Here is a 25000-nt window from a genome sequence, read left to right as displayed (position 1 = left end):
ATGAGTATTCTGTTGACATGTTCTGAATGCTATATGTCCTGATGTGAATAGAATAGAATAGAATTACTTTATTGATCCCAAACTGGTAAATTGTGGTGTTACAGCAGCAGGTTATCAGAGCAAATAAAACAATATAAGAATGTATAAATCTAAATCTAAAAAATAAGAATAAGAAGAGATTTATACATCAAGGATTTAACTTAATATTCTTACTGGTTTAAAAAAAAAGAAAAATGAAATACAACATTTATTCAGGCTTGTCAACTGAATGTAAAAATACTTGCTGGAGGTAAGAGATGTACGTTTGTAGAAACAATGATGACAGTGGTAAATGTGTAATAACGATGATTTAACCAAACCAAACATTTTGTTATGTTGCAGCTGTGTTTAGTTTCTATCGTCGGCTTCATCCTGTACTGCACCACCTACCTGCCCGATGAGAGGACGTCCATGCAGTTCATCGGCAAGGTGAGTCTGCACACATGCATGAACAGAATCAGTTTCTTTGCTATGATATGACATGTCTTCTTTAATTAACCAGAGTAATATGGTGGAATCTTAGTTGCAGTAATGTGTGATGGGACGTCTCAGAGTGTATTTTCCAAAAAGAGAACTTCAGAATCAGAATCTGAATCAGATTTATTGTCCAGGTATGTTTACACACACAAGGAATTTAACTTCAGTGAACTGTGCTCTCTTATGTACAGGTACAACATTAAATATCAACAATAAACAGAATAAGAAAAGACTAATATTTACATGACTAAATATGAAACAGTGCAGTGGTGAATAGTGCAAAAGATGCTGAAGTAACATGATGAGTAAAATGCAGTTATGTGACAGATGGGTCAATTAAGATGTCAATTACAGTATTTATATAAATAAGTGTGTGTTGATCATTTAAATTAAATAATATATATATATATATATCCATGTATATTTCATCGTGACAGGTCTGACACTTTGTTGCAGAGAACAAAGTTTTACTCTCTGAGATGATTGTTTTGTATCTGTCTGCATAAATGACATTTCGAGAGAAAGGCATTAAACTGTGAGCTCTTCAGGGACTCTTATGAGTGGATGAGCACATTCATTAATGTCTTGATTGTGCAGCTTAATTAGCTGTACAGTACACACAGTCGGAGTCTTAAGGCAATTAAAAATCCCTCCACAGTTGTTTGTCATTGAAAAGCAGCTCGTTGGAATCAGTTTTTTTGGGTCTAAGTTAAATGTGCATACAGGTTCAAAGATGGACGCTCTCTGTGAAAGCACTCCGACGGGGGTTTGCCTGAAGAGGTGCTGCTAAATTGCAAAAAAAAAATCATCTTTGCAGAAATGCCTGATGAAAAAGGCCAATCCCAGTGTGTCTGCATTGTGTGATTTAAAATCCCATCAGACTGTCTGAAACACCAAAATTACAAGCTTTCCCATCCTGATAAACAATGTTTACAAAGCAGACTGCTAACATTAAAGACGTCTGACAGCGTTATGTCACACTGCGCAAAATCTGTTTTTTTTCTCGACTTCTGTAGGATCATTTTCCAACTCCTCAAAGTTGTTCTTGCAGCTTTTTATACCTTTCCCTCAGTTTGTCATCCATAATAACTGTTAGAACCTCCCAAAAACCGTTTGCCAATAATGAAATTACCCTGCAGTGTGTCTTTTCTCTGGCACTAAAAACAAGCCAGTTAAATTTATTAGAGCCATTCATTTGAACAGCTCAATGACCCCATGGGCCTACTGTATCGACTTTTTGTATTTATAGCTTAAAAAATGTGTTTATTTGTTCCAATTAACCTCGGTGCAAGGCGAGGATGCCTAAGTGAATAAAAAATAAGTGGAGTCACTTAGAAGTAAAACAGTTGTGAGCTGAGGGCGGCTCCCCGATAACCCTGTACATTTTTTTAATTATTATTTATTTTTGGGCTTTTTGGGCCTTTTTAATGGAGAGATAGGACTGTGGATAGAGTCAGAAATCAGGGAGAGAGAGAGGAAATTACATGCAGGAATGGAGCCACAGGTGGGATTTGAACCTGGGCTGCCTGCTTGGAGGACTATAGCCTCCATACATGGGGTGTGCGCACTAACCACTGCGCCACCAGCGACCCGCCCCTTTCAAATTTAAACTTATTGGGGCGAGATGCTTTTGTTTGGTTTCTCAAAAAATGGATTCTTTGAGTGTGTAAGTGTCCCAGCACAACACATTGACTTTTATCAGCAACAATATAAAAGTGTTCTTTTTAGTTTCTGCCTGCCTTGGGGTTTCACATCATCTCCGTTCAGTGACAATATTCTCCGTTCAGTGGAGAACCTGTTGGCGCCGTGTTAACCATCCACACTCCAGATTTCACAGCTGTTCCAAAATTAACATCAGCGCTCTTTCAGAATCAAGCCCCGCTCATCATCAGTTGCATAATTCCATAAGCGGCATGTAACTGAGAGCAGAAAGACACATCAGGGGAATGAGCTTCTTATATAAGCGATGGATTAAAGAGAAAGGTTTAGTGTTAGTGAAATTGTTGCAGTTGCATAAACAACACAAAGCTTCTGTCACATTTTTAAAACTGTATTTTTAGACTCACACAGGATGAGCGCTGGAGGCGGGGAGCGGCTGTAACTACAGGGCAGACATGCATGTGTGTGAGTGTGTGTGTGTGTGTGCGTGTGTGTGTGTGTGTGTGTGCGTGTGTGCGTGTGTGCGTGTGTGTGTGTGTGTGTGTGTGCGTGTGTGTGTGTGTGTGTGTGTGTGTGTGTGTGTGTGTGTGTGTGTGTGTGTGTGTGTGTGTGTGCGTGTGTGCGTGTGTGCGTGTGTGTGTGTGTGTGTGTGCGTGTGTGTGTGTGTGTGTGTGTGTGTGCGTGTGTGCGTGTGTGCGTGTGTGTGTGTGTGTGTGTGCGTGTGTGTGTGCGTGTGTGCGTGTGTGCGTGTGTGTGTGCGTGTGTGCGTGTGTGCGTGTGTGTGTGTGTGTGTGTGCGTGTGTGTGTGCGTGTGTGTGTGTGTGCGTGTGTGTGTGTGTGTGTGTGTGTGCCAGGCCAGACCTCACCCTGTAGTATCATGGGTAATCTCTTTAACCTGCTATAGGCTCTGAGCCACACTGTCTGTTTCTAAGCTCCACTTTTGGCTCTCTGAGACAACAGACACAGAGATTCAAAAACAAAGAGTTTTAGATGTATGACCTTTGACCCTTCCTGTTTCTGCTGCAGCTCCTGTACTTCATCCTGTGCACAATTGGCCTGGTCATCTCCGTGCTGGTCGTGGCGTTCGCCGGACACCACTACACTCAGACCAGCAGCCTCAGCTGCGAGCGGGACGGGGAGGACTGCGCGTGCAAACTGGACCCGAGTGACCCCGTCGCCCGCACCTTCACCTACGAGGGAGTGAGCGACTGCGGGGAGATCACAGAGACCCTCACGCTCTACTTCCTGATACAGATCGTGCTGAATCTGGTCCAGGCCCTGGTCTGCGCCGCGGGAGCCTTCATCATGTGGAAGCACCGGTACCAGGTCTTCTTCGCTGGCCTTCAGATCGGCTCGCCCTCCTCCCAGCAGTGGCAGAAGGTTTAACTGTGGTGATGATGACAGAGTTGATTGGATGAGTCCGATCAGACAGATCAGGACAGAGGAGGAGAGCCAACTGTGTGATTACACTCTGAAGGACGGGGACGTTTGCCTTTTTTTAGTGCGTGTGCCTCAAGTGTGTTTTCTTTGGTATCACTTTGTATAAACCTTTAAAGGCTCTTTGCACACATTTTATACAATAACTCTGATGAGTTCTACTTCCAACAGCTGGTGGTATAAAAACAGTCATCAATGAAAAGAAGGGTCAGACAGCAAAAGGCTCACAGTATTTGAATTTCTTTTCTGGAGGCCCACTGAATCACCGTGTTGTTGAAACATGATGTGCAAATGTTAAACTGACTCTACTTTTACGGCAACAGGCTAATTTTAAAAATCCACTACACATCCTCCACTTTTAATATTTTGAAAAATTGTCACATCTTACTTCAGTGCTCTACTTTCTTCACATATTTAGATTTTATTTAAAAGCTTTATATGTGATTTTTTGATCCAGCAGATGTCGCCCTTGAGCACCAGCATGAAACCAAAACAACTGGCGCTGCATTGTTGTGTTAGCATGCTAATGCTAGCGATCTTTATTCTGCTCGTATCTTCACACTGCATGTAAATTTACCTGAAATGAGCGTGATCTAGAAACACAGTTAAGCAGTGAGTACAGTATGTTATTCTTCTTTTCTCTAGTCCCTCAATTAAACAACTTTTATACGTGAGGGGAGGAGTCAGCCGGCCGTCCGGGCGATGTAAACAAAGTGAAGATAGGACTCTGAAAACTCTGAAAACATCACAGACAGTGGGACTCGGGTGTTACACCCATTGTAGACAGTCATGACTCACAGAGTTATTTTCAGAGGAGATACTTGATATATATTTAAATGTGAAACATCACATATAAAGACTTTAATATTTTAAATTAGCGCGCTTTAAAAAAATAAAATTAAAAGGTGGATTCATTATTTGAAGAACTTTTTGTTTTCTTTGTTCCTTTTCAGACTTGTGCAGCTCTGTAAATCTTGCAGAATTGATCAAAACAATAGCTAAGTACTCTCCAGCTGTCGCCCCTGTATGAGTGTATTTAATACTCTTCAAAGAGGATTCTGACAGAAGCTGCACTATTTGCTTCTTCACGAGATGAGACTGAGTCGGGCTGTGGTCTGTGTGAAGGTGGATGCCAGGCCAGTTAGCCAGCATGACTCAAGCAGCCTGTAGGAGTCAAACTACTGCAACCACAAAGGGAGGGGTGAGGAGGGGGGGTTGGGTGAGAAAAGGGGGACTCAGACAGGCAGCTGGACTGAGGAAACAAAATCATCCTACTGTTTACAACCAATCAGTTTGCAGCAAAAATAAAGAAAAAAGCAAAACAATTAAGGGCTTTATTTTGAAAACCGTTGCCTTATGCCGTGGTTCAGCATCCTTTTATTCCTCCTCTCATGTTGCAGGAGTCACTTACAGTAACATATAAATACATGCTGAGCAGGGAACAAACATCTGCTCACAGGGAGAACCTAACAATGTAATGTTACATCTTTTTTCTTGTCCATGATGAAAAAAAGTTATTCTTGGTTGATCAAACATCATGATTTATGTTTCACACACTCCTTAAAGGTGATGTATGAGAAAGGAGTGGTCAGATTGTATTTTAAAAAAAAGAAAGTTTAGAATAAGTGCATTACTCCTTTGAGTGATCTTTTTTTGTTTGTGGTTACAAATACAAAAAGTCTTTGTTTCAGTTACATGTAGTTTCACTTTTCCTATTTATCATCACACATATAAATAAAACAGACGATTCAGGTCAAAATGTGTCTCATATTTGGATCAATGGGTTATCTCTAGGAAATAATAAAACTGCCATAAACATTTAGATTTTGCTCTGAATAGAGGACGCATGTTTATGATGATAGGGAATCATCAGAATCAGAATCTGGGTTTATTGCCAAGTACATTTAGACATACAAGGAATTTGACTTGGTGTATTGGTACTAAACAATTAACAAGGAAAAATTAAACATTGATGGGTAGATAGACATTTAAACTAAATCTGTCATCCATATTGATGTCAAGTTAAGAATTTCAATGTTTGACCTATCTGTGACATCAGCAGGAGATAAAGCTGCCTCTATCAGATGTCATCATAGCAGTTGTTACTAATACAATAAGTGAACTGTGAGCGCTCACACTGATGAGCTGATAGGTCGGATATAGACGGCTCCATCTCCACATTACACCTATCAATCAATCAATCAATACATTTTTTATTCATGACCAACATTTTTATTGTTTTCAATTTTTTTACAACAGTACAATACCAGACAATAAATGATATAGAACAATACCCAACAAGGGTAACACTATCAGTGCAAGACAAAAAAAAACAAAAAACAGACCTGACAAACAAAAATTATAATTAAGTTAAATTAAATACAGGAATAAAAAATATAAAATAAATAAATGTATTATTATTATTATTATTATTATTATTATTATTATTAATAATAATAATAATAATAATAATAATAATAATAATAATAATAATAAAATAGATAATAAAAATATATGTAAATAAATAAAAAGGTAAAAAATAAAAATAACAAAATTCCACAACCACAACATGATTATTTCAGATTAGGCTGCATGGAAGTGTTGAGTTGTCCACCTTTTACAGAAAATTGTGTTTCCATAAGATTTACAGGGGGCTGTCAGCCTACATCACCAAACCAACATGTGTCAAGCCTGTTAGGTAAAGTGAGTCAGCAGCATGCTGCTAATAATTTCCAGTGAAAAGAGAGAAGTGATGACTGCTGCAATCAATCAGTTTTTATTTGTTTAACTCATAACAAGTGTAGAGTCTAGATCGTTTTCAGTAAGAATATCACAGATGTGTGTTTTTGTTTTTTTAAGTTTGAGCTCAGTTTGAAACAAAACTCTTCACCCAGAACATTAAAAGAAGAATTGCCTTACTGTGGGATATTACATGGTGTCTGTCACACACACTGTTCACTGTGTTTTCTTTCCCCCTCTCTCCATGTGCTCGCTCAAGTGTTATGATGTTCATCATGTGACTACAAAAGACTCAAATCTGGCCGCAAGACACAGGAAGTCACATGCCAGTCATCACGGGGGCATGTTTATTTATAAGAATGACAGTGAGGAGGGACCTTCCACACACACACACACATATAATGACATATAATATATAATGACATAATGGAAATGTCAGGTGTCTTAATATGATTCAGTATGTAGGAGAGGATCCTGCCTTTTTTTTAAAACCATTTTTTTATTAAGATTTTCATAAAGTTTTACAGAATATAAAGAATAAAGTCAGACAGAAAAAAACAGAACAAAACAGGGCTTACAATGCAGGACATCATGCTACATTGCATCACTAGCACAATATTTTTTAAAGGCTTTATATGTGATGTTTTGATCCAGTAGATGTCGCCCTTGAGCACCAGCATGAAACCAAAACAACTGGCGCTGCATTGTTGTGTTAGCATGCTAATGCTAGCGATCTTTATTATGCTCGTATCTTCACACTGCATGTAAATTTACCTGAAATGAGCGTGATCTAGAAACACAGTTAAGCAGTGAGTACAGTATGTTATTCTTCTTTTCTCTAGTCCCTCAATTAAACAACTTTTATACACGAGGGGAGGAGTCAGCCGGCCGTCCGGGCGATGTAAACAAAGTGAAGATAGGACTCTGAAAACTCTGAAAACATCACAGACAGTGGGACTCGGGTGTTACACCCATTGTAGACAGTCATGACTCACAGAGTTATTTTCAGAGGAGATACTTGATTTATATATTTAAGAGTGAAACATCACACATGACAACGTTTAAAAAGAGGTAAGCGGTGAGCAGTAAAATCAGTTACTGTCCTGGAACTCTGTCCAGTCGGGCAATTCTGAAAAGGTTTTTTTTTTTTGTTTTTTGTTGACAAAGTGAGATGTTTTCTCCTCATGTTTAAAAAACCATCAAAGTAAATCTCAGCTGATAAAAAGCTTTGTTTAGGAAGTTGCTGCATACTGAAGCAGCAGTGTTTGATTGGTGTCACACAATGGCTGCACGACTTCTACCAGACAGTAATGATGGTCCTGCTATTATCCCCCCTCCTCTCTCCGAGTCCAACACATTCCAGTAATGCTGCACTTTAGCCTTCTCGTCTGCGCAGTGACAGCTGCTCACCATTATGGCACGACGTGAGCTAATTTTAATGGCTGTCACAGGCAGCAGGAGAAAACGCAGGCCTGCCAGCGTAAACAGCCAATCCAGAGCCAAGAAGGGACGGGCTTCTCCGTGGAGGGTAAATGACAGGACGGGATACAAGAACAGTCGAGGTCCTCTCTGTCATTCATTTATCATCTCAAATTTGTTCTACAAGCACAAACATACAATCACCCAGCCACTTTGAAATGTTCATTTTCACGAGTACGGAGTGCTAAGTTACTAACAATGAGGATGAACGTGTGGATGAAGGGGTTAAATATAACCAGTGATTCATTATTATACACTTTTTTTTTCTTTATAAATGAACGTTACATCAGGACCACTCTGTAGAGGACACTTCACAACATTTTAAAAAAGCCTGCATAACCTCTGTGGAAAGAACAGCTTCATAATACCCTCTGTCATGTTTCTAATGTTTTAATGCAAACCGTTACTAAGCCATCTCTTATCAGCATTACTTATTCAATAAGTGAATCAGAATCAGATTTATTAACCAGGTATGTTTACACACACAAGGAATTTAACTTCAGTGAACTGTGCTCTCTTATGTACAGGTACAACATTAAATATCAACAATAAACAGAATAAGAAAAGACTAATATTTACATGAATATGAAACAGTGCAGTGGTGAATAGTGCAAAAGATGCTGAAGTAACATGATGAGTAAAATGCAGTTATGTGACAGATGGCTCAATTAAGATGTCAATTACAGTATTTACATAAATAAGTGTGTGTGTGTTGATCATTTAAATTACTCGTTAATTTATGAGATTAAAGTCGTTAATTTACGAGAATAAATTCGTGAATTTACGAGTTTAATCTAGAAATAAAAAAAACCATTATTTTTAACGTGGCCCTAATCCTCTGTCGTAGGATACTAAGGATCCAGTTTTCTTTGTTTTTTTATTTTTATTTTGTGTTTGTATTATTTTAACATGTTCAATAAATTGACTAATAAAAGAGGACTCCTATAAAAGCAGAACACTGAAGCCCTACAGCAGATCTGTTACATTTTCTTTTTCTATGAGATGACTATAACCGCTGCCTGAGCTGGAACATGATCCCGTCTGAATGAAGACCTGGCTTTTCATAGATGCTGTGCTGCCTTCAGGGACAAGTACACGTGTGAGTAAACACTGAGGGGGTCATTCATCCAAAACAACAAGCAGGACTTACACACAAAGGTGTTGACTCAAAGCACACCACTGACTTGTTTTTACACGTTTATTACACCAGACCACATAAAAACACATCTCTCTATACATCATACTGAAACAGGAAGTGTCACCGGACAGTTAGAATCACATTCTGCCGTTTAGTTTGTGCAAGTTTAAAACAGAAGTACACACTAAACAATCAATCGCACTCCAAGAGAGACACGTGAGGATGATTGACAAGTTAAAAAAAACAGTAGAGGAAGAAGATGATACGAGCAGATACAGTTAAACATTACAGTATGAGCTTACCATCCTCAGTCATCACTGCACTTTGTACCGACGTAAGATTTAAATTTAAAAAAGGATCTTCAAGTAAGTTCTGCACAGGTCGTTATTATTTCTATTCACATTTATGTCACTTATATAAATCTGTAAAAGGCAACTGAGATGATGCAGTGAAGGCAATTTCTAAACACAAAGCATGCTAAATTAATACCCACACATTTAACCATGTTTCCAGTTAGAAGCTTTCATGTGTTTCCTCTTTTTGTTTTTAAAAAAGAGAACTATTAGCAGTTGTAGGTTTATAAAAGTTAACGAGTAAGGCAGCATGGTTGTTTTTTTCAAAAAGGCAAAAAAATAATACTCCAGTTATTAATGTAAAGTGTTCTCTATAATACTATCAGAGAATGAAAACATAAAGGGGAGAATACTTTATGTTGGCACACACACACTGTGTTCAGCACCAGGCTGCGCGCTCGCTCGGCCTCGCTCTCTGACACGTCGGCGCTGAGACAGCCGAGGAGAGACGGCCGTCCACAGACTTGACAGCACTTAACCGTTAACCTCGCCCCTTAACAACCCTCGACCTCTCTCTGGCACTCGAGCACTACACTGGTAGATGTGTGCCGTGCCGGGCCAGTCACTCAGTTCCTCTGTTGGGGTGTACACACAGTCAATAAAGGGATTCTGAAGGCACAGGACGGGTTTGTGTCATAGTAAAGGCACCATGTTAAAACTGTCCCTCTTGAACTACTCTTAAGTGTTCTTGTAGTTCTTGTAGTTCTTGTAGTTCTTGTATTGTTCTGAAGTTTCTGTGTGTCTTGGCTCTCTCATGTGGTATTTACCCACACTCCTCTGGTCCCATCACTGTGTCCTGTCGGAGCGTCTCAGTGGCTCGGGATGTGATGGTTGGGCTGAGGAGGACCCAGAAACCCAAGCCTCTGCTTGTTCTTCCTCTGTTCTGTCATCTGTGGACAAGGCAGAGAAAAAAATTACATCAACACAGAGTGGCTTTTTTAATTTTGAATGAAGCATACACGATGAGCTGTGTTCTTGTTTTTATTGTTCTTTATTACGTAAAAAAACTCAAAAGCTCCCACTGTGTTCAAACACTGTTATGGTCTCTATTTGAACTTTGAGTGCAGGTATAATGACTTCACATTTTTTTAATCTAAGCACCAGCATATCATTCTATATGAAATATATAAAAAAACATTTAGCTCATAACTTAAAGGGATACTTCAACCATCTGCATTAATCTTTGTATCATTAGAAACCTGGTAGTATTTTTGAATGGTCGTGCATCCCGCCCTCATTTTCCTCTGAGATGTGAAATCTTTGTATTTCTGAGTCTGTAAAGGAGCTTCAAGTGACGCAAAATGACGATTTTTGCATCACTGGAAGCTGTTACGGTTAGCGGGGTGAAACTACAACGCTAGTTCCTCATATTTTCAACCACTGAAGCTACAGACCAATCACAGATCAGTGGGTGGGAACTCACTCCCAGAATCCAAACACAACATCCGCCATATTGCTTGGAGGCTAAGCTAACAGGCTCTATGGAGAAAGCTGATGCCGGGGCCGCCGCCGGCCACTGGCAGAATGCACAGAATGCGTGTGCATTCTGGGATTTGGTGTCTTTCATCCACATGAGCCAAAAAGACACTTTCTGTCTTTTCTCGGTCAAGAAGGAACCAACTTCAAAATGTATTTCACATTTCTACATATATGACCCAATGTCAATACAGATTCATGTTTCAACAGGTGAAGTGTCCCTTTAAGAAAATGAGTCTGCATACACTGGGTTACAATATATATATGTAACAATATATTACATTTCCTCTCAAGGATTCACACATAAAAATAAAAATGTCGCTGGGAACAATCATCCGAGAGAGAACACTATCATGTGTTGGATGTTTTATAAGTGTGTGTGGGAGTTTTCATGAATCAGAAGTGGCTGGTTTCTCACATCACATTGGCAGTGTAGACATCATAAAGAAAAAGATAAACTTTATTGAGCCGCCATGGGGGACATTTTTCAACAGCTCAAGAAACAGGAATATAATTATCAAAAATAACAAAAAGTTAAAAATCCAAAATCCAATAATAGAATAATACAAGGTATGAAGTGAAGTATATAAGTGAAGGACGCTGGTTCTGTAAAGTATAACCCCGTGTGGAGGTCAGCAGAGTTTCTCTCTGTCAGTGGGAGTTTGAGTTCAGCAGAGTTTTGGTGAGCAGGCTCATGACTGCATTGTGGCTCAGTCTGTTTAAAAAAAACTCACCTCAATTTGTGTTTAAGGAGGTGTGACAGCCCTGCTAACCCCATGACTACGTCTGAGTCACTTCAGACTTTGTGAGGCTACATCAGATTGATAAATGCACTACAGTCTGACTCTGCAGACTCAGAGATGAAGCTTTGGTGTCACACTCAAACCCTTTTCACACATACAGAAATCTCCTGAAAAACTCTGGAGATGAGTCTACCCGGATGTTCTTTAGGTTATGTGTGAACACAAACAGTTTCTCCTCCAGACCTCTAGTGTTTTATCTACAGAATATCAGAGTGATCTGATGTCTGAACGCAGCAGAATATACTCCAGAGATTTCACCTCGAGCCAATAGGAAGAGAGTGATGTTTATATAGTGACTGTTTAAAGTGTCTGCACGCGACCTCTACGATCTCCGTGCTCTAATTAAACGTCTGCATTCTGTTTTCTGTTCGTCAGTATGTTGTTCTCCTCTCTCTTGTGGATGTTGTCATTCCATTGGATTACACATAGCATTGATATAAAGACAAATATTCTCATTGTAACGTCGTGTAGCGGACTCTGTTGCTTCGGCTGCTACTTCCGCGTTGTTTATTTACGTCATGAAGACTTACTGAGGTCGACAGAGGTAGTTTGTTTTTGTTTATCGGAGCTGGTTTTCAAACATCAGGGAGAAAGAGGAACAAGGGCTGGCCTGTGACTGGGATCACATGCAGGGGAGGCAGGTGATGAGAGTGATCAGTCACACTGCAGAGAGTCACACAAACAGCCAGAGGCTCGCTCACTGTACTCTCTGCATGTGTTGACGTGATAGTCACCTGTCATGCTGAGTTCACGAGCATCAGGGCGGGTCTCAAAGAATCCAGAACAGAGGTGGATACTGTGATGAGACTACTGATACAGGACGTCCTGCCCTGAGGGTGACTTAACGTGGTAAGAGTCTGAGGTCAGGCGTTACCGAGGTTCACCGTGTATGAACTGAAGTTGGCTGAACTGAGATGATCTCACATTCTGACATTATCTACAGAAACATGGAGATTCTTTAAGCCTGGCTCACTCTGCAGGATCATCGGGCAGATTTGAGCTCCGATTCTTCTCTCCCGACTCGAGGCTGCTCGGACCCGATTCTCTGTTCAGATTATCTTGTAGTGTGAGCGGTCCAAAGATCCAATCTTAACGTCCCCGATCTGCCCGGCGATCGTCGGGGACGCCCCGATTTATTTCAAACATGTTTGATATTTAGAATTTAAAATCTTGACGATTACGTCATGAAAGGGTCCGGCAGAAGTTGTGTGTGACTACAATCACCAGAGACAAGGGAGGACTGTAGTCATGGCGACCAGCGGCAGGACGCAACCCGGTGTTTTTTTCAGATCATCAGTGCAGCACTTTTCTGAAACTTGTCTCCATATATCTACGATTGTATCAACTTTTCTATATCCTACAACAACTTCCACTTCCTTCTCTTTCACCAACCGTCGTCCTTTGTTTTTTTAAATGAAACTTTATTAACAATTGTCTCGATTTCAGTCGTACAGTGTGAGCTGACATGACACAGTGTGAGCCGAGCTTTACTCTATTTTTCAGTATGAAAGTGTTTGTGCTTTCTGTTTGTAGTCCGAGTAGTTTTGTCAAATCAGGTTTCAGCAGGCATTGGTGTGTGCAGGAAAAACAGTCAATATGAAGAACAAAATTCACAGTTATGACATCCCGACTCCGTTTAGTGATTACATAAGGACGATTTGTTTGTCTCTATAAACAAATACCTGCATGCAGCTGCAGAAAACAATCTGATCTTGATCAAAAATTCTAATTGAGAGACTCGTCTGCTTGACGCTGTGATGGAAAGGCCACATAGCGTTTGGATTTCCTGACTTCCTTGAATGCATCGGAAGTGATCAATCAAACAAAGCGTTTTTTAAAGTTGTTTTCTTCTCTTGAGGACAGACCAGTCGAAGCGTGCATTTTTTACTTTGTACAAATCTGCATCGTATTGATTTAATCTTGGCGAGCTCAAAGAACTGTTTCATTTCACAAGTAAATCACCAGAACATCAGTTTCTCATTACGGCTCTCTCCAATGAAGCCAAAGTGAAGCCTCTCTGTAATTTAATGTTTACAGTTAAACTGAGACTCACCCGAAACTGATGAACGGGCACTAATAATATCAAAACCTAGAAAAGACAGTGTTTACTCTGCTTCACTCTGCTTTAACAAATGGTCTCTTCCTTTGTTAATTACACTGTAAACAATGAAGCGCCTTGCTAAGTGGACTTTAAACAATGCAGCCCAGGAAACAGTCAGGCAGTCGTTTCATGATAACCACTGGCTACACCAGAATCACCAAGAAGTTGGTTCCCATAGTTCTCATGGCATAAATCTTCATCTGAAGATTGGCTAATAGCATTCTGCTGTTCTTCATGTGTTCACCACAACCTGTTTTTTTAACATGTTCTATTTCCTGGATCCAAACCCCAAATGCAGAAGTGCGGTTCTTTTTACCAAACACATTCACCTCTGCCCTTCACCAATTCATCTGATGTTAGCTTACAGCTAGTTGGGACTTCTTCTCATGGGGTCAAATTGTTTAATCGTATGAGCTATATATCCAAGGCTCTATCTAATTTCTCATTTAAATCATCTGTTGTGATTTAGGAAGTCGTTAACAATGTTTGTCTTGTGCTCATAAAACCAGAATGATGGAGTTGCAGTTCTTGTGTAGCTTAGTTGTTATTTCATATGATTGATAAAAACAGGAGAATTTGTTTTCCGGCAGTCTTCTGGAATTCAGTTCTGACATAAGAGCTAGGATGAGAACTTTTAGGAACATGAGCATCAACAACGCTGGAGACAGTGTGGACACATAGATGTGCATCACTCCTGTTTTATTTTTTTAAATGTCCAAAAATGTAATATTCTGGTAATGCCGTTAGGGTCTGTTTTCTTAGAGTAATGAGAGAGGATGTGATTATGAAAACGGTTTACTGGCTGTAAAAAAAAGAATAAGGAATTAGAAGGTAATGGTTTAAACCTGACCCGGAAAACTTGAGCAAGTGAAAAAAGTCAAAGAAATCTTTCAAATAGAAAGAACAACTTTCTTTTTCTGACATACTTGATCAATGTTTACTTAGAAATAAGAGAAATGAGGCGGCTCTGTTGCACTGAAGAGGTACATTAACTAACTCTAATAGGACTAATAGGAAAGCTAAGAATTTCCCCCCCAAAAAATCTTTTGATTCTTTCCTGTTCTTTGTGTTGTGTAAATAAAAAGTATGAGAAATAAATAATTCATAAAAGTTGAACTGGACCTGTTCCTTGAGCTCAGACAGCTGGCCTGACAGCTGCATCACCAGAGTGATGGTGCTGTCCAGCTTCTCCTGCAGAGAGCGCATCTCGTTCTGCTCGTTGTCTCCCTCGCTGCTCACCAGAGACATGGCTCTCATCCTGGGGAACCACTCCAAGTTCTTCTCCTGGGAGGAGAGAGAGAGAGATGGGACGTGATGTGACAGGAGAAGTGTGAAAGGTGAAAGGGAATAAAGAGGCTAAAATAGAGCTGACTCAGCAGGCAGCAGACAGACAGACATACTGTACATGGAGGATTTGCATAGACATAAGGGGGGTGTTACAGAGCTGAAACCAGACTTCTGGAAGGAAACAGGCATGAAGGTTTGATTTGGTTTCATTTCATCAGAATGAAGATTTCCATTTTAAAACTTCTGTCTCTCAGCTCTTTTAAATGGAGGTTGAAGACACACCTGTTTACAGCCTTTAATTAAACTATTTTAATCTGATTATAAACTTTAACTCTGCACTGTAACTTTTAACTCTTTTTATATTTTTACTTCAATTAATTTCATTTGAATTATTTTTATTTGAACATATTTTCAGATTTAATAATTTTTTTAATGTTCTATATTAATGTTTCTTTTCTTTCCTCTGTCATGATGCTTTTTCATGTCTTGTGTGAAGCACTTTGAATTGCCTTGTTGTTGAAATGTGCGACATAAATAAACTTGCCTTGCCTCTTGAAAACTGTGGATAGCAACACTAAACCATCAGTAACTGGCATTTCAATTCTCACCCAATCCCTAAACACACTGGGAATGAGTCACTGCTGTCTATGGAAAACACCACCGGGAATTTAGTGTTAACTTCATGTGTCAGGAAAAAAAATCGAGACTTACTTTATTATCGTTTTTTTGTTATTTCCAGACAGTAGCAGCAGACAGAATGAACCGTCTGTGGTGATGCCATGAGAAAAAAAGTGAGCCAGACCGACCTGTAGCATTATGCAATAGCCTTAAGTGCGTCTGTGTTTGTACATGTGTGGGTGTGTGCACGGTTGGTTTGCATCTGTGTGGATATGTACACAGCAGACTGTGAGCAGGAGTGTGTGTTTTACAACATGCATGCTCCCCTGGGTCTCTGAAAGTGAGAGAGGTGTCAGAGAGACAGACTGCCATCAGCTGGTCTTATGTAATATTCATTTGCCACCACTCCTGATTTAAAAAAAAACATGTCTTAAAAGGTGCTGAGAGTAGGATTTGACAAGCGCCACAGTCAGTCCAGTAGGAGGAATGAGGAATTCTCCCACCTACTCTTATATAAGAATAGACTGGAGTGTGAGACACTGAGGAGGAGAGGAAGAGGAGAGGAGAGGAGAGGAGAGGAGGAGAGGAGAGGAGGAGAGGAGAGGAGAGGAGAGGAAGAGGAGAGGAGAGGAGAGGAGAGGAAGAGGAGAGGAGATGAGAGGAGAGGGAGAGGAGAGGAGAGGAGAGGAGAGGAGAGGAGAGGAAGAGGAGAGGACAGGAGAGGAAGAGGAGAGGAGAGGAGAGGAAGAGGAGAGGAGGAGAGGAGAGGAGAGGAGAGGAGGAGAGGAGAGGAAGAGGAAGAGGAGAGGAGAGGAGAGGAAGAGGAGAGGAGAGGGAGAGGAGAGGAAGAGGAGAGGAGAGGAGGAGAGGAGAGGAGAGGGAGAGGAGAGGAAGAGGAGAGGAGAGGACATGACAGGAGAGGAGAGGAGAGGAGAGGAGAGGAGAGGACAGGAGAGAGAGGAGAGGAGAGGAGAGGAGAGGAGACAGGAGAGGAGAGGAGAGGAGAGGAGAGGAGAGGAGACAGGAGAGGAGAGGAGAGGAGAGGAGAGGAGACAGGAGACAGGAGACAGGAGAGGAGAGGAGAGGAGAGGAGAGGAGACAGGAGAGGAGAGGAGAGAAGAGGAGAGGAGAGGAGACAGGAGAGGAGAGAGAGGAGAGGAGAGGAAGAGGAGAGGAGAGGAGAGGAGAGGAGAGGAGACAGGAGAGGAGAGGAGAGGAGACAGGAGAGGAGAGGAGAGGAGAGGAGAGAGAGGAGAGGAGAGGAGAGGAGAGGAAGAGGAGAGGAGAGGAGAGGAGAGGAGAGGAGAGGAGAGGAGAGGAGACAGGAGAGGAGAGGAGAGGAGAGGAGACAGGAGAGGAGAGGAGACAGGAGACAGGAGACAGGAGACAGGAGAGGAGAGAAGAGGAGAGGAGAGGAGACAGGAGAGGAGAGAGAGGAGAGGAGAGGAAGAGGAGGAATGCTGTGGTGTGTTATCTGTTTTTATTTCTTAATCAATGAGTTAATCTCACTTTGTAGCCTGTTACATAATAATGTAATAATAATAATAATTATAATTATAATAAATTAGATTTATGCATAAATAGATGTGACACATAACGGGATCATGTTGTCTGTGGACATTTAGAAACAGAAACAACATTAAGGACTAGTCATCACAAAACCTTTTCAGTCAGACATGTGGAAAATTGTTGCCATTATGTGAACCGTTGCCTTTAAGATGCAAAAGATATATAGAATCAAATAGAATAGAATTTATTGTCAAGCCAGGGGCGGAAAGCTGTCTTTGGTCTAACCAACACAAACATGTCCACAGGATAAAAACATCACATTAGTGACTCAGTACCCATATGACAGCACATTCAAGATAACGGTAGGATGCTGTATTTAATCATTTCTCACAAACATTACTGTCACTTAACTAAAAAACACACAAGCTAGCAGGGTAAAGTAAGCATGTTTAACAGATAAAGCCAGTTCTGTTCTCATCACATCCATACCTTCAACTTAATACCAACATGCTAACTTGCTAACAGCAGATGGCTGTTCAACATGAGTCAGGTATAGCTCAAGGTTTTTCCTTGCCACTGTAACTTTGCTAAATGTTGCTAAGGGCTGAGCTAATGATGGATTAATGCTGGGTCTCTGTAAATAATAGAACTAGAATAGAATACTCTTAGTCTCTTCTTATTGGCTCCAAACAAATACCGCTTCATTAATTGATTGATATCCAGAGCATTAAATCATTAAGTGTATTGTTTATGTATCTGGTAAAGTCAGAATAATTAAAATCTTTTAAACCACTTGGCTTAGGCACCCCCGAAATCATTCACGTTTTTAAGGTCATCCAGATATGGCATGAGGTTAAGTTAGCTTAACACAGAAATGACCGATGGAAATGTCCTTCACCGGGACATTATTCACTTTTATTCTCTGACATTTCAGAGCTTTTCCATTACAGTGTACTCCAGTAAAGATACTGAGTCAATACTTCATTTATCAGAATCTTTCTTTTTCACAGCAACTTCTATTTCTCTCTCAGTACAGTGTGCACTCCCTCTGTTAGCAATATGCTAACATTAAGCTAGTGCATGTGTTGTTGCTCTCGCTGTTACTAACAACATAAATGATTTAAGGACAGGATCAAACAGGTTGTTTTTATGTTTTAAGGTTATAGTCATGATAGCAAACTAGGGCACTGGCCATATGTAACCGAGAACATGTCAGCTATACCCGAGTCACATGACACTTCATAAAGATATCTCTCACATTATTCTGGTTGTTTTCAGGGGAAGTCCCATTATGTATGACTGCTGCGCTCCACAGTATGAATCCAGTCTTTCTATAAGACATTGCATATAAATCTTTGGGCTAATTTGGGCCTCTGGCATCAAGGGGCTGACGGAATAAAAAAAGAAAAGTTTCTTGCCTTGCAGCTGAAAAGACACAGTGATGGCCCTGTGGGATTCAAGGTCATTGACACTGAGGATTGTGTGATGTTTCTTTTTTTTTTTTTTTTTAAACCAAGCCATCCGTAACTGATCGATTAAGTAACCACATGGCTTCATTGAAGAGACCTACATTATCATGAGGTGAATACTATATTCTGTTTGAATTTAAGTGACATATGGTTAAACAGTGACTGTACAGAATCTGGATTTGTTACGCTCATGTCTCTAATGACGTCTTTCCATCACTACACTATACAGAGGTCCACTGTGTGCTGAGCTGCACGCTGTCTGAATGAGGCGAGGCTTTAGGTTTGCTCCAATGATCAATTTCAACACCTCAGTGAGCATGAAGCTACACACACTCGTGCTTCTCACTGTGATGCCGTCACCTCACCACACACCACAGAGCTACAACAACATACACAAGAAGAGGTGTGCAGGTGAGCACACTGGAGAAACAGAAAATATTCACAAAGGTGGTGTGAGGATGTGAGTTGTCAGAAAACCTGCCTAGGCATGTACCGGACAAGATCAGCAGAAACATAAAGCTTTGTCCACAGGGGGCGCCAGGATTCAAACAAACCTCACAGGAGCTTTAAATACAACTAATATACTTAAAAAATGTGTGTTATTTTCAGCGATTTTGCTTTTTAACCTTCTGACAATACTCTATATTTATCAATACCTTAGCTATGTTACATCTACCTGTGATACAGCTTCATTAATGTGGAAATGGTTAGAAAGCAGTAAAGTCTTTATTTGTGATTTTTCACACTTAAATATATAAATCAAGTTTATCCTCTGAAAATAACTCTGTGAGTCATGACTGTCTACAATGGGTGTAACACCCGAGTCCCACTGTCTGTGATGTTTTCAGAGTTTTCAGAGTCCTATCTTCACTTTGTTTACATCGCCCGGACGGCCGGCTGACTCCTCCCCTCGTGTATAAAAGTTGTTTAATTGAGGGACTAGAGAAAAGAAGAATAACATACTGTACTCACTGCTTAACTGTGTTTCTAGATCACGCTCATTTCAGGTAAATTTACATGCAGTGTGAAGATACCAGCATAATAAAGATCGCTAGCATTAGCATGCTAACACAACAATGCAGCGCCAGTTGTTTTGGTTTCATGCTGGTGCTCAAGGGCGACATCTGCTGGATCAATAAATCACATATAAAGCCTTTAAATAAAGGAAACTTAAAAATAAGTTAAGTTGTTTTATAACAGAGAAAATGTTTGAGATAGTTATTAAATATAATTCTCAACATGATGTTTAAAGTTTGTGCTGTGTTTCTCCTCCACACAGACATCTTCTAACAGGAGTGTTTCTATGTTGCAGTACTACTGATCACCTTGTTCATGAGTTTAGTATAACATCCTGAAAGTTCTTCATGTTCAATAAGGTAGTTTCACAACATGTGTGTAGAACAGTGAGGATGAATGATGACACAGGACTGTTGAGTACATCACCTATCACAGTACAAATAACACCCTGACATGTTTTTCAGTCATTTCTAGAGTCAACATAGAATTACACAGAATCTGACCCCCCCCCCCCCCCCCCCCTCCCAAGTTCAAGCTCCCTTTCTGTTCACACACTTCTGCTAAGGACAGTTTGTCACAGTGTGTGTTGTAAAGTAAATGAAGGGTTCATGATGTGGCAGTGACTGTGTCATGGGTGTGTGTGTGTGTCAGTGTGTGTGTGTCAGTGTGTGTGTGTGTGTTTTAGAGAGAGAGAGAGAGAGAGAGAGAGAGGGAGAGTGACAGGAGAGCACGTGCAAGGCAGGGCTGAGCTATTAGCAGGCCACTTGAGATGGGTTATGTAACAGCGTTGTGGCTGCTGCAGTACCTGCCAGGCCTGTAGTCGCTGTGATCATTACACACACACACACACACACACACACACACACACACACACACACACACACACACACACACACACACACACACACACACACACACACACACACACACACACACACACACACACACACACACACACACACACACACACACACACACACACACACACATCCAGTGAAACACGATCCTGCACTTTTTTCTTGGCAACAAATCACTCTGTCCTATGCAACCACATGCACTCATTATGAGAGTCAGTGTGTGTGTTTGTGTGTGTGTGTGTGTGTGTGTGTGTGTGTGTATGTATGTGTGTTTCTCAAGGTCATCAGGTTTCAGCTCAACACGGAGCAGGAAGGGCAGAGTTTTCATTCATCCAGTAGCTTTACGTTTACTTTGTTGCAACAGATAATCACTTCAGTGCATGAAGTTGAGCGTTAATCTTGTTTTAAATTGAAAAGTAAATATCTTTGAGAAAAAGCAAAAACTTTTGAGGGGCTTTAAACTTTTTCAGGAGAAACAGGAAATGTCAAAATATGTGTTTCAAACAAAAGTGGTCTGTAGCTCAAGTCTATCCACCTTCTGTGTGCATCAGCCTTAAGGTACAAAAGGAGGCATTAGTATAAATTCCTGACTCATCATTAGCCTATCTTATAACGCAGCGATACTTAGGCCTGGAGTCAGAACAGAGCCGACCTCTTCGAGGACCTGCTGATGCATATTAATTCAACGTCTGTCAACCTGTTTGTTATGCAAAGTGCTTATTATAATGCAACCAATTTTCATGCGCGTCATGGCCGCAGTGTTAATCACTAAATGTGTCATTGTGCTGCGAGGCTTCATTTGAATCCATTAACCTCACGGCAACACCTTTTAGTCGCCCTTACATCCTTCAACTTCTCGTCTGTGTGTCAGAGCAGCAAGTTGGTGCATTGATGATAATAGAGCCGGACTGAGTTTAATTACCATTTAACCACTCTGTGTCCCAGCAGGTTAGGAGCTGGGCACGGTGAAGACTACCTGAGCACAGAGAGTCATGTCTCTCCAGCAGCGATTGGAGGGGGGGGGGGGGGGGGGGGGGAGTAAATTAGGATGCTCGGCACAGGCCTGGAGGCTTAGGCTCATTTTTCGATCGCTCGTCTGCTCACGCTTCTCTAGCACACTCTGCAAGTCTGCAAAGTGAGGAGGGCTGCACAACTTCAAGACTCTGAACACTGACGCCTCCGCATGCCGATGTGTACAGCTCATGAGCAAAATGTGAATTAGGAATGAGATTTAGAGATTAATGTGTTTGTTTGTCTATATGTTCCCCAGAATAATAAATCAAATATATGCTGTTGGGTGTGTTAAAGTCTTTCTATGTGATGTTTCACACTTAAATATAGAAATCAAGTATCTCCTCTGAAAATAACTCTGTGAGTCATGACTGTCTACAATGGGTGTAACACCCGAGTCCCACTGTCTGTGATGTTTTCAGAGTTTTCAGAGTCCTATCTTCACTTTGTTTACATCGCCCGGACGGCCGGCTGACTCCTCCCCTCGTGTATAAAAGTTGTTTAATTGAGGGACTAGAGAAAAGAAGAATAACATACTGTACTCACTGCTTAACTGTGTTTCTAGATCACGCTCATTTCAGGTAAATTTACATGCAGTGTGAAGATACGAGCATAATAAAGATCGCTAGCATTAGCATGCTAACACAACAATGCAGCGCGAGTTGTTTTGGTTTCATGCTGGTGCTCAAGGGCGACATCTGCTGGATCAAAAAATCACATATAAAGCCTTTAAAGTCTGACACCTGAATATAATAATGCACAGAAGTCTTCAAACCGCATGCTTAAACAGATCATGTGACTTGTTGGACAGACACCATTCAAACTTTAAAATCTTTGTTATGATTCATGTTTTTGCTTGTTATGCTTGGTCTATCTGTGTGGTCCTTGGGGTGGGGAGGGAGGGAGGGAGGGAGGGAGGGAGGGAGGTTGGGGTGGGATATATTGGAGGAATTATTTTCTTTGCCCCCCTCATTGCCATTATTCTTTACTTATTTCTATACTTTCTGTGTCGTGGTAATCCAGAGGAGAGAGACAATACAATCTTTGTTTCCTCCTTTTCTCTGCTGTTTTCATCCCTTCTTTTGAAATGTATTGTATAAGGAGTTATGTATATGATATACTGTATATGATTCTCCTCTCCTGTATATTTGTAGGATGTTGTTAAAACCACAACATCTTGTTTTCCTTTTATTCTAAGCGACAATGTTTAAACATAAATAATAAAAAATTTATCACAAAAAAAGAAGTCTTCAAATCCATATTTGAACATTGTAGTGCACTTTGGAAATGCTAGATTAAAGTGCTTCAATTTAACTTGAGCGACAGTAATTTGATGATAGAGCAGCCTGTGTGATGTCTCTTTGACTGTAAGAAAAAGAAAAGGTTCAGTGGGAGCATTTTTCTCTGAGCATGCAGCATATACGTTGAGTAGACTGACCGCGATCATCTGGGCCACGTAGCTCTCAGGGCCGGTGTACTCGGTCGGATCCTTCACCCTCACCAGGACCAGGAAGTAAAGGTAGTGCCACATGTTGTGTTCAGATTTGATGTGCTCCTCGAAGGACACCGTCTTGTTGTCGAACTTGTCTCTTTCCAGCCCTGCAAGAAGACAAAGTCGCTTGAAATGATAGAAGTCCTTTTCCAAACTACACAGAAACGTTTCTTTACCGACGTCCACATGGGAGTACACACCACAGATGAAACAGGTGGTTTTCAGGATCTCCTCCTTCCTTTGTTTCTCGCTCCTCAAGTCAGCGAAGGTGTCGATGATGACGCCAAAGATGAGGTTAAGAACGATGATGATGACGACGAAGAAGAACAGCAGGTCATAAACCACCCGCGCTGCAAACAGTGGCTCCTAGATGGATAAAAAAACACACAGGTCATATATGGAGAAAGAACATCATCTGATACAGTTACTAATGAATATTGTTATGTCTGCTCAATGCTGCTCCACGTCTGTCCTGCATGAGATACATGTTTTATATTAACCAAATGCTGCTTTATGCGTATCCTGCATGCTTTATGTATTTTCTCCTGTGGCTGCTCACCTGTCTGCTTCATTACTGTCATGATATTTCTATTTGTAGCTTTTAGCGATGTTTGAATTTGTTTTTTTTAGGGAGCGTTTTATCAAATCTGTCCAGAGACAACAGATGAAAATTAGTCTTTTGGTTAACTCTGGCATATTTACTGAAATGTTTATTAATGTGCAATGTCCCTCAAAGTGTAGGCAGAAGATATTGCAAGCATTATGTACAGACTAATATGATTAGTTAAGGTCCTGCTTTATTAAGTTTGTATTTGGGGGCTGTCTCACCTGTCTGGAGGGTCTCCTGAGAATGTCTCCCACACCTCCTCCATTACGGAGTCCCTGGTTTAACACTGTGATGATGCACATGAGCAGAGTGTCGCACACGCGCTCTATCTCGTCGTCTTCATCTGAAACCAGACACACAGCACAACATGTGAGGAGCCGTGATGAATCAGAAACAAACAGAGAGGTTAACAACCAGTTGATTTTTCATGTTGTTGTTTATGTTTATTGTTGTTTTAACAGGTTTTTAATACACTTTGTTTTTTGTTAACCTAACTATATAGAGAACAAACCATATGATGTATTTTTGTAGACCAACCCGGAAGTAGCATCGCCATGGGGTCTAACTAGAATTCTCCTATGTATTAACTTGACCTTCAAGGGGGGCGGGGGTATAATGGTAGGGGAAACACTGAATAATATAATATATATAATAAGAATATACAGTATATATATTGATGCTAAATAATAATAATAATAATATAATGTTAGTAATGATAATAATGAAGCAGGTCATGGGGGTAATGTTTATGGGGGTGAAGTTTTGTGTCAATATTTAATACTTTGAAACGGAAATGGCATGCAGAGCGCGTGGAGGTGAAGGATGTGGAGATCACGTGCGAGCTTCTAAGGTGCAGGTGATGCATGGAGACACAGAACAAACAGGAGTGTGAGTCACCTCCTCTGCCACATCAAGTTTCTTTGTGTGGACGCACGTGTGTGTGTGTGTGTGTGTGTGTGTGTGTGTGTGTGTGTGTGTGTGTGTGTGTGAGGGTAACCTTTCATAAACTGACTACTGTTGGAAAGGTCACATGCACTCCACCTCTCTGGTAAGACCACAAAATCTTAAAATTTGTCAAATCAACCAGAACTCTCCAAATGGGAAGCATTCAAAATAAAATTAAATAAAATTAAATAAAATTAAATAAAATTAAATAAAATTAAATAAAATAAAACTAAATATAAAATAAAATACATTTTCATCAAATTAAGTTTTTAAGAGTTCACATATTTATAAAAAACTCACCTGGTGTTGCATCAGGGCAGCTATCTTTCACACATGTGCCAGGAACTCCTTTGCTACTCAATAATTCCCCTTTTCCTTTTCAAAGTAAAAACAGAACATTGGGAGTATTTTATGAATGATTACAGCACTGGGAATTCACAAAAAGTTTGTACAACTGTACTCTGGCATTAAAAAGTACGTCCTGCTA

At 40.5% G+C, this 25000-nt stretch overlaps 3 protein-coding genes across 3 annotated transcripts in view; 1 reads left to right on the top strand and 2 right to left on the bottom strand.

Moving 5' to 3' along the window:
- sspn (sarcospan (Kras oncogene-associated gene)) overlaps window positions 1–5306 on the top strand; it is a 10340-nt gene extending 5034 nt beyond the window's left edge. The window contains exons 2-3 of the mRNA XM_061037036.1: window positions 382–468; window positions 3202–5306. Coding sequence (XP_060893019.1) covers window positions 382–468; window positions 3202–3561 — 447 coding nt within the window. The 3' untranslated portion in view covers window positions 3562–5306. The remainder of the gene's footprint in view (window positions 1–381; window positions 469–3201) is intronic.
- Window positions 5307–9014: 3708 nt separating this feature from the next.
- The window catches only part of itpr2 (inositol 1,4,5-trisphosphate receptor, type 2), a 76001-nt gene continuing 60015 nt past the window's right edge, over window positions 9015–25000 (bottom strand). Inside the window, exons 52-57 of the mRNA XM_061037041.1 lie at window positions 24814–24888; window positions 23790–23911; window positions 23162–23327; window positions 22908–23068; window positions 14824–14985; window positions 9015–10211 (exon numbers count right to left, since the gene is read on the bottom strand). Coding sequence (XP_060893024.1) covers window positions 10131–10211; window positions 14824–14985; window positions 22908–23068; window positions 23162–23327; window positions 23790–23911; window positions 24814–24888 — 767 coding nt within the window. The 3' untranslated portion in view covers window positions 9015–10130. The remainder of the gene's footprint in view (window positions 10212–14823; window positions 14986–22907; window positions 23069–23161; window positions 23328–23789; window positions 23912–24813; window positions 24889–25000) is intronic.
- Window positions 10226–25000, bottom strand: part of LOC132973517 (uncharacterized) — an 18535-nt gene continuing 3760 nt past the window's right edge. The window contains exon 2 of the mRNA XM_061037025.1: window positions 10226–10463. The gene's annotated coding sequence lies outside the window, so the exon portion shown is untranslated. The remainder of the gene's footprint in view (window positions 10464–25000) is intronic.

This window comes from Labrus mixtus, chromosome 4 (assembly GCF_963584025.1).
Source record: "Labrus mixtus chromosome 4, fLabMix1.1, whole genome shotgun sequence".
Classification (NCBI taxonomy): domain Eukaryota; kingdom Metazoa; phylum Chordata; class Actinopteri; order Labriformes; family Labridae; genus Labrus; species Labrus mixtus.
The sequence above is the reverse complement of the archived record's forward strand: the minus strand, read 5'-3'. Positions and strand labels throughout refer to the sequence as shown.